This window comes from Denticeps clupeoides, chromosome 15 (genome assembly GCF_900700375.1).
Source record: "Denticeps clupeoides chromosome 15, fDenClu1.1, whole genome shotgun sequence".
NCBI lineage: Eukaryota > Metazoa > Chordata > Actinopteri > Clupeiformes > Denticipitidae > Denticeps > Denticeps clupeoides.
Window position 1 is genome coordinate 11,297,346 of NC_041721.1, and position 16,102 is coordinate 11,313,447.

General features: G+C 44.5%; 3 protein-coding genes across 3 annotated transcripts in view; all 3 read right to left on the reverse strand.

Moving 5' to 3' along the window:
* The window catches only part of lrp6 (low density lipoprotein receptor-related protein 6), a 44,838-nt gene extending 37,573 nt beyond the window's left edge, over window positions 1-7,265 (reverse strand). The window contains 2 exon segments of the mRNA XM_028954469.1: window positions 4,725-5,124; window positions 6,967-7,265. Coding sequence (XP_028810302.1) covers window positions 4,725-5,124; window positions 6,967-7,021 — 455 coding nt within the window. The 5' untranslated portion in view covers window positions 7,022-7,265.
* Window positions 7,266-8,153: 888 nt separating this feature from the next.
* Window positions 8,154-12,786, reverse strand: mansc1 (MANSC domain containing 1). Its single transcript, XM_028955149.1, has 5 exons — window positions 12,406-12,786; window positions 11,955-12,065; window positions 11,056-11,289; window positions 10,348-10,485; window positions 8,154-10,255 (listed from the first exon to the last, which is right to left on the reverse strand). Exons 2-5 carry the CDS (start codon window positions 11,986-11,988, stop codon window positions 9,324-9,326), a joined length of 1,338 nt encoding a protein of 445 aa, XP_028810982.1. The 5' UTR covers window positions 11,989-12,065; window positions 12,406-12,786; the 3' UTR covers window positions 8,154-9,323.
* Window positions 12,787-13,064: 278 nt separating this feature from the next.
* On the reverse strand, window positions 13,065-15,825 carry c4h11orf98 (chromosome 4 C11orf98 homolog). The gene is made up of 4 exons (XM_028955336.1): window positions 15,764-15,825; window positions 15,358-15,482; window positions 13,512-13,609; window positions 13,065-13,394 (listed from the first exon to the last, which is right to left on the reverse strand). The coding sequence occupies exons 1-4, from the start codon at window positions 15,797-15,799 to the stop codon at window positions 13,273-13,275; spliced, it is 381 nt and encodes a 126-aa protein (XP_028811169.1). The 5' UTR covers window positions 15,800-15,825; the 3' UTR covers window positions 13,065-13,272.
* Between the last annotated feature and the right edge of the window lie 277 nt (window positions 15,826-16,102).

Sequence of the window (16,102 nt, forward strand, 5' to 3'; positions counted from 1 at the left end):
GCAACAATGCCCGCCCCACATGCGCATATTAATTTAGCATCTCATGTCGATGCTAACCAGTGTGTAAATGTTCCCAGCCAACCAGCCTCCATAATTTGGATTTTACATTTCACAGTGAACTGTCCTGGAGAAGACTTCCAAAAAAGCTCAATACTCATGAGACGCGGTGGTTGCAATCGAGAATAAAAATAGCCACAAAAGATGACGGGGAGGAATGTGCTCACAGTGATGCTTTGTCTAACACGGCATGGAACTAAAATGGCATCTTTTATTTAATTATTAATGTCTCTAATAGAAATGTTTTACACTACACTGCTGCAGTGGCCTTTGGACACCCAATACATCAAGCTGTATTCTCAACTGAAATAGATGTGCCAATGGGGGGTCTATGACTGAAAACAGATGAGTGAATAACAATGGACCTTTTGTTCAGAACATACAAAACACAGAACCCAATTCCTCACCCACAACCCCCGAAAAAAGGAACCGTGCATCCAATTAGAAACTTTAGAAATAAATATGGCCGATCCGGCACTGAAGGCCTGTCAGGGTGGGTGAGTGGAAGTTGGATTTGCATGTTGAGAGTGTTGCTGTAGAGGAGGGGGCTGGATCCGGCTGGCCCAGCAGGAGGGCGTTCCATGGGCCTGGATGATTAAATCGGAAGCTCGCTAAGCTATTTGTACAATGGTGTAATTACAGTGGCGCTACGCTGCGTCCTTGCTCTGCCGGCACAACGCTGGAAGCCAACACAACGCCTACCCTCTCTTCTCTCACTTGGACGACAGCTAACCAGCATACATGACTTCGGATGTCTATTTTTTTTTTTCGGAATGGGTAATCTGCTTCCTGTCCTTAATTGCAGTTCTAGGATCTTCATTATCCAGAAGCTTTCCTTAAAACCAGTCGGTGTGAGGAATACATCCACGTTAACCAGATCAGTGAGACGGACTTCTGAGAGACGACAGTTACAGACAGCAGTTTAATTGCATTGTTCTAGACGCAAATGGTACACAGAAATGGTCAGAATGTAGACACAAGGAATGAAGTTCTGCTAACCTAACGTGAGATTTGCAATATCCCCCCCCAAAAAAAAAATCAAGCAAGAAAACAAAAGAAAAGGGAGATTAAAAAATGAGGAGCGAAAGAAAGAAATGTTCCATTTAAATAAAAATAATGAATACATTAGAGGAGCCCTTTTATCTACACCCTTGTGGATTTACATGCTAATTTCGTTCCGTCTTTGGCGCCTGAATGTGGACATGGATGGAAGGGGGGAGGGGGGGGTAGAGAGATCAGTGGATGAAGTTGGAGATCCATAAGGCACCAATGATTGCATGATCTTCTGGTTTACAGAATAAGCAGTGAAAAATCGTTATCTTTATATACACATATACATGAATAGAACGTTCGCTCTAATTATTTTTTCTTTCTCGACACTGATAATGCGCGAACCAGCCTCTCCATTCGTCATATTTACTTCATTTTCTCAGGGCTGGGGACTTGCTTGCTCTCAACCCCCACTACCTGGAGTCCTCTCTGCCCGTGGCTGTGCTTCAAAAGGAGAGATGAGTCACCTGGTGCCTGGGAAGGGTGAGACGTTGACAACACTAAAGGGAGGGAACGTGAGGGGTACTGTCAGAAGTTCAACTAAACCAATGAGGGCTTTCCACAGAAGATAAGACTGACTAGGCCCCCTAAAACCAATTAGTGCAAATCTGACACTAAAACGCCTTCATGTTAGAACAATTACATTAACTGGTGCCTGGGTGTTTACAGCTGTTGGCAAGTCGAATGCATAGAACAGGTTCGTGCAAGAGCACTCTTTATGCAGTAAATTTAGTCTAAGATTAGGTTTCATTTCACCTTATGTTACAGGTCATCCATATCTTTGGTGCTCGCGTAAAATAAAAGTAACAGCAGCAACCGGTTCTCACATAAGATACCAGCAAGCTTTCGTAGGATTACACTTGCCCGACAACGGTACTAGCATTCTGGTCATGTTTATAATGGTTCGTAACTATGGCAAAATTCAGAACAGGAAACCGTTCTTTTAGTAAACCAGGGACCAATTTGCAGAAACGCTGTTTTCTTCATTAAACACATTTCTTGCTTAAATTGAGTCACAATGGGAAATAAGGGCTACCTTTGAGAGACACCACCACCGATACCTATGAGCAGTAAGAAGCCAGCATTGTCTCGGAGCTCAGGGAAAAACACAGCCTATTTCGGGGAGACAACGCAGTGACTGTGTAATCCGTAATTTGTAAAACTACCTGATGGGGTTTGGAAATGAACTGATAAGTGATTTCCCATCGCTGGAACTCGGCCGGCTCAGAAGTCCAGGCCATCAGAATACCTGGCAAGAACAATAGGCGTTTGTGTGCTGCCAGCAAACATCACAGGGTCCTGGTAGACTGGGCCCATGTCGGATTCTTGAGGGGAGAGAGAAGGGAACAGTGGCGCGGGGGCTGGGGGACCGAAGGCAAAGGGCACGTGGGGGGGGGGGCTGGAGTGACCCACGGAGAGATGCTCTCCAGTTACCCTGCGCTGCCTTTGTCTACCTGATCGGGTTACTGAAGGGGTCACCTGGTCTGCGCTAGCAGCTCCGCAGAGCGAGACGCAAAATGCTCAGCAGATTAGATTTAATTGATCCTGCACTGAGGCAAAAAGACAGAAGAAAAAATTTCAGTGTTCAATATGAAACATCATTTGTGAGAACTCTCTCGAACAACCTCAACAATAACAATAGAGAAAATAATTTGTTCTGTTTTGCATTGTAGTTTAACATAGTTTATCCCTTAGTTACGTATTTTACCTGCAGTTTCTCTCTATACTATATACTAGTTCTATTCCACGTCAACCTCAAATATAATAGCAATATATTTTGAGACATGTTAAACAAAGGAAAAAATGTGATTTATGATGAATTCTTGCCACAGACAACTTGAAAAAAAAACAAACAAAAAACAGTAATTTGCAGACTGCATACTGACGATCACACCATGGAAATCCCACAATAATTCCAAATTAGTACCAAATTCATTGATTAACCCTCATTTTAACTGAGAGGAGGTTTTAAATGGCATGAAAAAATGCCAATGGTAGTAAATAACAATAAATCACAACCATATCAGTTCCTATCATGTTTGAAATACATCATAACCATACCTCATAACCACAGTCTTCTGTTGTATAATTGCAAAACAGAAGCTGATATTAAGCAAAAAAAAAAAAATTATAATAATATCAAACCCAAACTTTAGCATGGCCTATAAGTCCCTGACGTACAAACACGTACGTCACCGTTTTCACCACGTTCCGATCATTCCCAGCATTTTCCACCCACTAGCATCTGAGAATCACAGCTTAATCTCATGATGCCCCACACTGTACTCACACTGCAGTAGGTGTGCCATTTAGCACACCACATGTTATTCAAACTAAAACTGGATCTTCTTACACATCAGATATAAGACCACCATTATTTAAACGCTATTGATCTCCACAGATAGTTTTGTGTACTTGTGGGTTTTGAACTCAAAGAGATCTTCTAAACATCAAAGCATTTTCGGTTGAGAAAAAGAAGAAATAAAAAAACTAGACACTAAACCCATGCCCTACAAAGTTCAAGAAAACCAACGTCCCATTTTTGAAGATTCATATACCGCCATATAAACATCAGGGTCAGACATGTGGGCTTTTGAAAGGTGACTGTTTCACAAAGACATTGAACACAAGCACCCAGACAGACAAGGACGAAAGACAGAGCTCTTTCAAGTGACAGAAAAAGAGAGAGAACAAACAGATTCCATCACTAGCCAAAATATTCCTAATCCTAAATAAACTCTTTTGAGGGGGAGGGAAAGAACACTCACAGCCCACAAATGTGCAACTGTTAGTCTAGATCAACCTACAATGCTGGTTTATTAATACCGTTCCCTTCACTCTCCACCCGGAAGTTAAACTGGAGTCAGGTGGATCTCATGAACTAGCAAAGGTGCGAATGAATATCTTTAACACGAGATAACGCGAGATAAAATACGAGCAGAATCCACACGGCACTAGTTGAACCTAAATAAAAATAAATTATTTATCCATCGACATGTGTCAGGAGGACAGTGATCCTGAATGGGGGAAAAAAAATATAATCATTTCAAGGTAGCAGCCTCATATGGAGACTATTAAGTCAGCGAGGTCAAAATACTGGCGGTACTATTACAAATAATTAATAACACCCAACCTCGACAACCCCGTACGAATACAGTACATTCAGTTAACCAACAAGGACGGCTCAAAGCAGGCGAGTAACGCCATGGCCAAAACGGTCAGTGTGACTGGATGAAATCAAGCCATGGGGTGGTTGACCCGAATGGCCTTCATCACACTACAGCTAGTCCCAGATCACCACCTAGACCAACAAGAGAGGAATATTCCAGCCTCCCAGCTGAATGAAAGAGGAAAGGGGACGTCTATTCAAGGAAACGAAATCTTGTCCCTCGGTTTTGTCCTGCTCTTAAAAAAAAAAAAAAAAACGAAAATAAGGACCATCTAAATGGGTTGGCTTTTAGGGGCGACATCTTGCTTATTTTAAGAACCACAGTGGCACTGCTCTTTTGTAGCTTTACCACATTCCGGTGTGTTTATGGTCATACTGACCACGTTCCACTCCTACAACAAACTTTTCTCTAAAGATTCATGCCTGGGTCTAGAGAGCGTGCACTCACCCTCTGCCAGGATCCAGAGAAATCGCCCTCGGCTGGTCCAGGTCTTGCCAGAAAAGCACTTTCCGCAGGGACCCGTCCAGCTCCGCCACCTCGATCCGATTAGTCTCCGAGTCGGTCCAGTAAAGCTTATTCCCAAGCCAGTCACAGGCCAACCCGTCCGGCGAGGCCAGGCCAGACACGACGGTGGTCTGCACCCCGCTGGCTCCGGACTGGTTGAAGAAGGTGCGCTTGATGGCCTCCTCGCTCACGTCGCTCCAGTACACCAGGCCTTGAGCGTGAACGTAGTCCACCGCCGCCGCATCCTCCAGGCCGCTCACCACCACCGTGGCATTGCCCTTCACGTGAGCGGCGTCCACCAGCCGAAGGTCTCGCCGGTTGGCATACAGAAGGAGAGGCGCTCCTGCGGAGGGGGTAGGCAGAGAGTGAGTTTAACACGTCCAATGTTCAAAATTTCCATTCCACTAGCCGCACGTCCACTTCAAGTAGGTAGACCCGCCACGAGCCAATTACAAGTCGGACATAGCGAACACTGCGAAACAGGCCGCATTCTTCATCGCTCATTTATCTGGACAGTTTGAGGAAGAACAGTGACGTTTCACGAAGCTTTTCAAGCGCTTTAACTCTCCGGCTCTCTGGCTGCCAGTCAAACCACAGCGGTGACACTGGCCACCGCAAAGCTGCTCAGACCCCAGCCACCTGGCCTCCAGTACCATTTTGTATCTTTATTTTTAAATACACGGGACACTTCCTGCGGCAAATATTTACAAAGTCACGGCGCACCAGGGCAGGCGAACAAGGTTGGTCGAGTTGAGACTGAGATAAACGGTAATATTTAACATCTGATCCAATTCCCTATAATGTATACAAAAAAATTATGTTCCCACGATGAACCGGGACTTCTGGACTTTTACACGTCATCGCAGTTTTAGTTTGTGCATGGTCCACATATAAAGAATATACCTATCTGGTCAAATTTTTGAATTTATTTACGTGGCCCATTACATGACAGAAACATTAAGAATTTGGTTTTGTAATAATAATAATATTAACAGAAGTAATCAGTGTCATAAAAACAACAAAAACAAAACTAAATATTAACGTAAGTCTCAGAAATATTAACGAATCCCACATTGTCTGAAACCGCGGCTGTGACGTCAGAAGACCCCACAGCTAACCCGTGCAGTGGGCAACAACAAACGAATCGCCAACTTTACACAACACGTTTCACGCGCACACACACAAGTTAAACGAAGGCCACACATGGCCCAGAACATGCTACATGTGGCGACACGCAGCGACCACGACGCGACTGATCGTGCTGCGGACCAAAAAACCGTGATTGCAGATCTAAAGATAACTTTTTTCCTTCTGGGAAACGCGCGTCACGCGAGTAGAAAAAAAAAAGTTAGTTTTTTCCCCTCCATAATGTCCTATTACTGTCTCGTAAGGTTTGAACTTCTTGGACATCGGAGAAGAAGAAAGAAAAACAATAAGTTAGCAGAGCCACGACATCCATTTGACCTCCGAGCGAATGGGATTGGTGGAAAACGCGCAGCGTGGCCTTTTGCTCCACAAAAAGTTTACACGACACCGCAAAAAAAAAAACAACACGTGCATAACCCACACACACGCAAAAAAAAACTACAGAAGCAAGTAAGTGCGAAGATTTATTTAAAAAAAAAAAAAAAAAGTTGTCTGCTAGCCGATAGCAACAGCTAAGCAGACTCCACCAAGAGCCAGGTCGTAACAATAGTGGTTCATCTTCCCACCGACACCAGTCTGGAGCGGGTGGTGGTGGTGGCGCCAACTCCTCTTTTTTTCCCCCCTCAAGGAATCGCGCAAAAGCGACAAGGGTCACGGGTCGCAGCCCCTCGGGCGACTCCGGACCGCGCCGGAGCAAACAAGTGGCGAAGCCCGCGCCGGGCCGACGCGTGGAGGGGACTCGGGGCAGGAGTTGAGGAGGGCTAAGCTGCCTAGCCGCGTCCTGCTACGGCTATATCGGGAGCTCGGTCGCGTCCGGGACTCGGGCGCTTGTCAGCAGCCCTCCGCGCCGGAGCCCCGTGTCTTTTTTTTTTTTTTTGAAGCAAGGCCCCGTGCAGAAAAAAAAAAAAAAAAAAGACAAATATCTTGAGCGCGATTCGGGGGGAGATTTTTAAAGTCCCAACTCGCGTCCCCCCCCACCCCAGAGACCATAAAGCGCGCACGGCGAACAAACAGGGGAAGGCAAAAGGAGAAAACTCACCCCGTACGAGCAAACAAAAACTACACAACAACAGACTCCGCAGCACGGCGCCCATCTTTCTCCCCTTTTTTTTTTTTTTTGTTCGCCCCCCCCGGCCGCCGCCGCCGCTCCTCCTCAGCGCAGGGGCTGCATGTCTCCTCCGTTCTCCTCCACGTCCGCGAATGAAATGTCTCGCTGCGGTGTTTCGCGCTTCGGTCCGGTCACAGCGCGACTACGGGCGCCCTCGGCTCCATTCCACGCCGCCGCTCCGCCGCCGCTGCTCCGGGCTCGAGTGGCGCTGCGCGTCCACGGCGCTCATTCTGGGGGCCGCAGCGCAGCGCAGATCCGTCTCCTTCCGCCGGGAGGAAAGGCGCCCCCACCCCCCCCCGTTTCCCCTCCGCCTTCCCGTCCTCTTCCCGGCCGAAAACGCTGCGCCGCTGCCTATTGTTGTGGGCAGGTAGACGCGCTGCGCCGCGGTGAGCGGGCAGAATATCGAAATCGGCGATAATAGCGGTGGGCGAGAGGGGGGTTCCCGGCTCCGGTTGTTTGGCGGCAAAGAAACGCATTCCAGTGGGACTAGTTTCTCAGTGCGTTAGCGCGACGTACCCCCCTGTGACCCCACGGCTGCTGGGGGGTCCCGTGAAGTCCCAGCCGTCTGTCGGGGTCCGAGCTTCGATCAGGCGCAATATTCCCGAGAGCATGGCGATCACATAACAAGACACGCGTTTTAAAATATTGTACTTATTTACATTTAAAGGACTCTTTAAACTCATAGAAACCTATATATTCTTATGCATATTGTAGTTATAGTGATGCTGTCTTTGTTGTTGATTATGGTGATGATGTTGGTTAATCAATTTATTAATTACACAGCAAACCACAAATCCATGGCTTATTCCAAAATTAAATTATCTCACAAATACTTAATATATTTACATTTCCAAATACAAATATTTAACTGTAGTTAATCTTGACTAAATTTAATTGTTATTACTAATGGACACAACACACAATGCAATAATATATACCTTCATTGTGAATGTATGCTTTTATGCATCTCTGACATAAGTGTATGCAAAACGAGTCACAAAACTCATATTCAAAAAAACACACTTTATTTCTTGTAAGAGATATTTTTCCACATAATCAAATCAATTGTAAAGCCACACTTCACAAAACAAGACCAAACTGTCACCACCCACATACACTTTTTTTTTTTTTTTAAGAAATGATAAATCAATAAAAAATAAACGACATTCGGTGTAACTATCACAACCCGACCCTACACTATGCATGGTGGCTGCACTGCCATGTTTTTTAATGAGTTGCTGCTGCCACCTCGTGGTGTACAGTTATGCTGAACCCTCTTACAAGCCTTCCAGCAAGAAAATTGAACTTTTTTCCCTCTCCCAAGTGCACATATTCATAAACCTGTGGGCCTTGTCTTAGCTCCCCTCTCTCTCTCTCTCTCTCTCTCACACACACACACACACACACACACCTCAAGTCGCCATAAGAAAATAGTGCACAATTGTAATTTACCTGTGAGAACTATCACAAATATCTTGTCAAAATCATAGAAATAAAGAGTGCATTAAATATGCTTCACATTTGCATTCACCTTCATTCGTGTGTCATTTGCATTTCAAAAATACCACAATACAAAAACAACGACGAAAAAAAACAAAAAACTTGTGAACCCAGCCATGTGCAGAAGTGTGACATGTCAAGGGCCGTGTTGGAAGTGGTGACATAACCTAGCTATAAGGGTTATGCAGCACTGGTGTCCACATGCATCTTTATCTCCATAACGTGTTCAGACTTTGTGCATGGTCTTGGTTGTCTACAGCACAGCAGTTTTATCTAAATTTAAGCTTCCTGAGTTTAAGGTATTGCTTTTTTGTTTCTCCTTCTGCTTCAGCCCGTTGTCCCTGTTCCCTCTGTACCTCTGTGTTGAGATGCTTTGTAAGGGCCCGCTCATAAACAAGTCTTCACTCCAAAACCAATGTGATTCCCTATGATGAAGACAGACTTCAGGAATCCTGTCAGCATCCTTCTGTAACTAAAGGCTGAGTTATGGCATTTAGTTTAGTAGACCCAAAGCATAATTGTGAAGAAACCTGTATCATTTCAAATTCTGGAAACTGCCGACATGATTCCTACCGAGTGCTCTCAAGGTAAGGCATCACATGTTAAGTATTTTGGGTGTAAAGCAAAAGTACAATGTTGTTGTTGATCAGCAAACAAAAGCAACGATTATCAAGAATTGTTTTTCAAAAAGTCTTAACATTTTAGTTTTGTTCCCTAATCATTATCATTATTTAATATCTGTATGATAATATTAATTCCGCTCCTGTCTGGAGTGCAAAGGTCCTGGATCACACCTCATAATGCAGGTCATTGAGCTCAAGGCGGGTGTAGTGGCGTCTGTCGAAGGACTCCATAATTTTGCGACCCAGGAGAGCCAGGGCCATTGTGACAAATGCCAGGCCCACTACCACCACCACCACCAAGCTGGTCTTCCATGTTCCCCGAGACACCGCCACCTTTCCCCCGGCTGCGCCGGCTACAGGGTCAATGGAGCCAAACGCTCTCAATTCGTAGTCTACTGCAGCAAAAGCAGACGTGGTCCTTTCGGTGGGAGCTGCAACTGTAGTGGTAGTGGTTGAAGTTTTGACGGTGGTGGTAGTTGCTGTAGTGGTGGCTGTGGTAGAGGGTTTTGTGGTGGTGGTGGTGGTGGATTTTGCAGTAATGGCTATTACTGGTTTCACTGGGTGGGTGTCCGGCCTTCGTGTCAGTTTGTTTTGTTTTCTGGGCGGTTTGATGGGTACGAGTGGATGCAGAATGGGTCTCGGCGCCTGCGTGGTGGTGGTTGTGGTAGCTTCTGTAGTTGGATTAGCTGGCCTGGTGGTGGTTGATTCAGTGGTTGTGGTGGTTGTAGTAGTTGTAGTTGCAGTGGGTGGTTCCATTCCTGCATGCATTGCTTCATGGACGATGGGTTCAGTTGTTGTTGACTTTGTGGTGGTATTTGGTCTTGTTGTGGTAGTTGAGGATTGTGTTGTGGTTGTAGTAGGAGCTTGTGTGGTAGTTGGCTTTGTAGTTGTGGTGGTGGTGGTGGTAGTAGTAGTTGGCTTTGTAGTTGTGGTGGTTGTGGCGGTGGTAGTAGTTGTAGTTGGTTGTGTCGTAGTTGTAGTAGAGGTTGAGGATGGTACAGTGGCTGTAGACAGGGTTGTGGTAGCTTCAGCGGTGGTGTCTTGTACAGGTATGGCAGTGGTCCTATCACTGACCTTAGACGTGGGATGAACAGCCCCTACAAAACACAGGTACAGAATTTCAATAGTTTCAGAACACCCAAAGGCTAAATTTGAATTCCAATACCGAACTGCGTGGTTTTTCATCTACCTCTGAAAATATCGTAGGTGTTCACTCCCTTGGATGTCATGAGAGGACAGTCCAGCTCGCTCTTGCATTGGAATAAAAAGCAGTTCACCACATTTTTTGGTTTGTTGGGAAAGTACACAGCCAGGTTACATTTTATACCTATAAAAAAAGAAAAGAAATATTTGTATATGTTGTGAGACTGAATGAGAACAGGAAATGTTTGATAGGGTGGTAGTAAAGGTGGTAGTAGCCTAGTGGTTAAGACACTCGCCTGTGAACCAGAAGACCCGGGTTCAAATCCCACTTACTACCATTGTGTCCCTGAGCAAGACACTTAACCCTAAGTTGCTCCAGGGGGGGGACTGTCCCTGTAACTACTGATTGTAAGTCGCTCTGGATAAGGGCGTCTGATAAATGCTGTAAATGTAAATGATTTAAAGTTAAAGCAAGCTCCCACAATATGTGCGCCACGCTAGCTAAGAAGCTACTAGCAAAATGGTACTTCCTTGCGTGAAAACGCAAAAGCACCTAGACCACTGCTTTCCAAACGTATCCCTGGAGGACACTTTCATTTAGGAGGCCCAACTGAACCTCACATGGTCTTGATTTAAATAAGAATTTGTGATGGATCAGGGCATTAACTAATCTATTAAGGGTTATCTGCAGGGTTGGAGAGCCCTGATCTAGAAATAGCTGGTCAGCCAGCCTTGCGAACACGTAGCTTAGTACCTTTTTTCACTTCCCGCGAGCAGCACGTAAGGACGCAGTCCTTCTCTGTCGCTGTGGTGTCCGACTGCATGGAGGTGCCCGGTCTCGTGAGGGCAATCTGTAGGTTGACGATGGCATCTCGATGTTGTCTGGAGTAACACGTCTCCCCATCCGATCCTCCCTCAAGGGCAGCAGCTTGGAGCAAGACAGCAAGAAGGACGAAGAACTGCATCGGCATCCAACGATCTGGGTGAGCTGCAGTGAGGAAGGCGACTTTGAGATTTCTAAGAAATGCCAACGGTGCCTTGGAGTAGTGGCAGAGCGAAGAGCCCAGACGGTCCTTTCAATCTGGTGAACAAAGCTCTCTAAAGTACAGACGGCGTCAAAATGACAGACTAGAAAGAAACATGCTATTTTAGTCACATAGAAGCACAGTCGTGCAGTTTCTGAAAATAAGAGTTCATGCAAATCTCTGGATAGGAAGCACTGAGGCAGCGTTCCGGCAAAGCGGCAGCCTGACATAAAAGATTCAACATTTTCAAATATTCTTCGTTCGTAGCATGACGTCAGTTTCATTCAGAACATATTAGGTGCTGCTGGTTATTCCCCAGAGTCGTTCATTTGATCAAGTTATACAGATAAATAAGTGCAGAAGGCTTTCAAATACCAACCAGAACTTTAAGATCAATTTTCAGTAAAAAAAAGTCACTTTTGTGACTTAAATAGTACCTGCACCACTTCATTTTTAAAAGCTTAAAATGCTGCCTACGAGTCAAGAAGACCACGATTCCCCGTACGACCAAACTTCGTCTGAGGACATCCACATTTATGGTTTTGCTTTATTTATTTCATTATTGCTTGTCAGCAGAACAAAGCACAGATTCAAAAAAATTCTGTATAGAAAACTTTCATAGACTTACCGAAGGACATGGGACAATGTAGGCGACTCGCCATTAGATGATCGAATACTTCCAGGTCCACAGTCCGTTTAGAGCCGCCAATTATCTTGCATGGGACTTTGCTCCCCTCCTCTGAGAGACACAGACAGACACCACCTTATCAGTTCATTATATGACCAGCATTGCCCCTGCTTGGCATGATTCATTTTATTATTATTTACTGCTAGCTGTGGATGGCTGATGGAAGGGAAGCTGCGTCGCTAGGCTACCGAGCATCACCAGAAACTGCATCCGGAGTAGCGCGGCCGTGATGCAATCCTGATGAAATATGTAGACTGTCCCTTCCACTTAACACTACTGTCACCTACTGTCATAAGCGCAAACATTCACGAGGCCAAGAAAGGATTTAATGACGGTGAGGACAAATGACCAAACAAACCAATCGTAATGATAAAGGGGAAAAAACACTCACCTTATGTCGCGCGTGATGACTGACGACAATGCGACAGCATCGTCTGAAAACGTGCCAAATGGCGGCGGTCGGATTAGACGAACCGGGGACGAACAAAAAAAAAACGTGAACGCTCAGCCCCTTCTGAGCCGGAGCGACCCGGACGACGGCGGCGTCACTGCTCGGCCATGTCGGCCGCCACAACGGGCCAACCGAGCGGCGATCGGCGGGGGGACAGACGGCCTCGTCGCGCTGACCTCGAACACCGTCCACGTCCGGGGGACCGGCCCGTCGCTCGGGGAGGACCGCGCGGCTCACGCACAGCCTGGTGTGGGAGGGACCCCCGCTTTCCTCGAGTGACCCATTTCTTTTTTTTTTTTTTATTCGTGGGTTCCTTTGTCTCCGACGGCGACTAGCGGAGGGATGGCGATGCGCCGTTCCTCCTCTCTTAGCCCCCCAGGGGTCCACGCGAGAACCACGTCGTTCGCATCGATTATAAACCGAACAGCACATACAAGTAAATCCCTTTTTAAAAAATACCCCAGACGCAATCCTTTCCTCAAAAAAAAAAAAAAAAACATTTAGATTGCGAAATTATTTATTTTTTTTACAATTAACCTGGTTCAAATTATAATTATTTTCAATAATTATAATAAAATAATAAGACATTGAACATGGAATTTGTCAGTTCAGTGTTACATGGTTTAATTTAAGAACTTGCATGTACATTTTAAAAAACAATACATAGCAGGTGTATTTGCATGTAGCAAATACTAAACATACTTGTGAATAAATGAATCAAAGCTATCACGCCCATCAACGTCACATACATTCTCCGTTTCTCATCTTTGATCTGGAAAGAAAGTGATAAGCAAGAATCTGCCCCCTCTATTCCATGTCCATCATTTCAACATCCTTTGTTGTAGAGGTCTTCTTCTTTGACTTCTTCGACTGGGATGGAGCCGTGGTAGGTGCTGGGATTGAGGTTTGCTTAGGAGTCGTCACTTCACCTGCACAGAAGGGAGGAAACACAGCACGAGAGAGAGAAGGTTGAGATGAGGTTTGAAAACGAGGATGTTAAAGCTGTTATATTTAGCGTAATTCAAGTTCTGAACATATCCCTGTACCCTCCATTGCAGAGTTCGCCTTCTCCATGTGGCCAAGTTGCTTGAGAAGCTTGCGTCTCTTTTTTCCAGAAAGAGTAATATTTGCTCGGCTGCTGGAGCTGGGAAGACAAACGTACATTTAATTCCAATACCAATAAGTCAATTTATAAGTTGTCTTAACTAATACAGTTAATGTGGTAACTGCCATTTAGGTGAATGGCTGCATACAGAAAAACATTAATACATCCTGTTTAGTATATATCCAAGAGCAAAAAGTGAACAATCCATGGTCAAGGCAGTAGTCCACCTTACTGTACACAGTGGGTACGGAAAGTATTCAGACCCCCTTAAATTTTTCACTCTTTGTTTTATTGCATCCATTTGCTAAAATCATTTCATTAAAAAATGTCCTTGTTAATGTACACACACCACACCATAGACAGAAAACATTTTTGCAGATTTATTAACAAAGAAAAACTGAAATATCACAGTGAGTATTCAGATTCTTTGCTTTGTCAATTTCTTCTGATCATCTTTGAGATGTTTCTACACCTTCATTAGAACGCAGCTATGATTGATTATACTGATTGGACTTAATTAGGAAAGCCACACCCCTGTCTATATAAGACATTACAGCTGACAATGCAGGTCAGAGCAAATGAGAATTATGAGGTCGCAGGAACTGCCTGAAGAGCTCAAAGACAATTGTGGCAAGGCACAGATCTGGCCATGGTTACAAAATTATTCTGCACTTAAGGGGTCCCAAGAGCAAAGTGGCCTCCATAATCCTTACATGGAAGATGTTTGGGACAATCAGAACCCTTCCTAGAGCTGGCCGTTCGGCCAAACTGAGCTATCGGGGGAGAAGAACCTTGGTGAGAGAGGTAAATAAGAACCCAAAGATCACTGTAGCTGAGCTCCAGCGATGGAGATGGGAGAAAGTCAACCATTGCTACAGCCCTCCTTCAGTTGGGGCTTTATGACCCAACGGATGCCTCTCCCCAGTGCAAGATACATGAAAGCCTGCATGGAGGTTGCTTTAAAAAACAAACACCTGAAGGACTCCAAGATGTGAAATAAGATTCAATGGTCTGATGAGACCAAGATGGAACTTTTGGGCTTAATTCTAAGTGGTATGTGTGGAGAAAAACAGGCACTGCTCATCACCTGTCCTAAACAGTCCCAACAGTGAAGCATGGTGGTGACAGCATCATGCTGTGGGGGTGTGTAGCAGCTGAAGGTACAGGACGACTGGTTGCAATCAAGGGAAAGATGAATGTGGCCAAGAACAGGGATATCCTGGAAGAATACCTGCTCCAGAGTGCTCAGGACCTCAAACTGGGCAGAAGGTTTACCTTCCAACAAGACAATGACCCTAAGCACACATAAATATCCATGCAATGCTAAATAGAAGTTCACTTGCTTGATGTCAATTTGAGTGACATAGAGGAACTTGTAGAGACAGACGATGAAGTGGAAGATAGGAATTGTACTCCCAATGCAGAGAATGACGTATATGATTTTTTTACTTACTTAGTGACAAATTTTATAGTATTGAAAATGCATGATGACGTTTGATTGCCATTACACAATCGGAGGATCATTATCTTCTGATGTGTGTGAATCTATAATTCAGGTTAACTAAGGGCACAGGTGTATACTTCATTTTTTTTGGATCATGTTTAAGACAGCAAAAACAACTGAAAACATAATGCTGCCTGATAACATAATGATTACCAGAAATCTAGTAAAACTCCATATAATTTAAGGAGATATATTATTATGTATTTTAGGAGATTATATTTTTATAAATAACACTTTTATTAGTGCTGACTCTGAAAGTAAACCAATGAAAAAAAATGATTACCTTCTCTTTTTAAGATGGTGCACAGTGATGAGTCCTTTGTCCACCACAGCACCAATGATCTTGTGTTTCTTCCTCTTCTCCTTTGACAGAACTCTCTTTCTTTTAAATAATTTCTTAGCCAACTCCTAAAAAACAGAATGGCTTTTATTGTATGACATGGTAAATATATATCGGAGAAAGCAATGCTTTACATTTTTTAAATGAAATCAAACCCACTTACACGAACTCAAACTGTGAAACAACACATGGAAACTCTGGCATGTGCTCACCTAGAGCCACGACGCGTTACTATACAATACAGGGGCGTTTGCGCTATTGTAAAGCACGTAAAAGTAATTTAGATTGGAATGATCAACGACACTCTACATGCACTACGATTAACAAGCCCCCGAGGAGAACAACTTACAGTTTTCGGTCTGTTGATCTTCCCACCGTAAGTCATGCTTCTTTTCGCGAGCGCCTGCCACTTCCGCTCTAATGTCACGTGGTACGGATTCCTCGACTTTCATTGGAGGATTGAGCAGCATAACCGGGATTGGGCCAAGATGGAGGAAATACTTGCGCTCCTTGCTGCCCCCTGTTGAACCGACTATAAACGTTTTCTTCCCATAATAAAGGACAAAAAACAGGACACAACACCAACAAACCTGAAATTATGTTGCATATTAATATTATCCTTAATGCCTTAGAAATACCATAGTGCATGATAACATATTGGTGCATAATTTAGAAATTAATTGTCTAG

Coding starts and splice junctions, on each gene's coding strand:
- mansc1 (XM_028955149.1), bottom strand. CDS start 11,988: ATGGCGAGTCGCCTACATTGTCCCATGTCCTTCG. Junction 11,290..11,954: donor ACATTGTCCCATGTCCTTCG/GTAAGTCTATGA, acceptor TCCTCACTGCAG/CTCACCCAGATCGTTGGATG. Junction 10,256..10,347: donor CACCTACGATATTTTCAGAG/GTAGATGAAAAA, acceptor TGTGTTTTGTAG/GGGCTGTTCATCCCACGTCT.
- c4h11orf98 (XM_028955336.1), bottom strand. CDS start 15,799: ATGACTTACGGTGGGAAGATCAACAGACCGAAAACT. Junction 15,483..15,763: donor AGATCAACAGACCGAAAACT/GTAAGTTGTTCT, acceptor TCTGTTTTTTAG/GAGTTGGCTAAGAAATTATT. Junction 13,610..15,357: donor CACCATCTTAAAAAGAGAAG/GTAATCATTTTT, acceptor TTGTCTTCCCAG/CTCCAGCAGCCGAGCAAATA.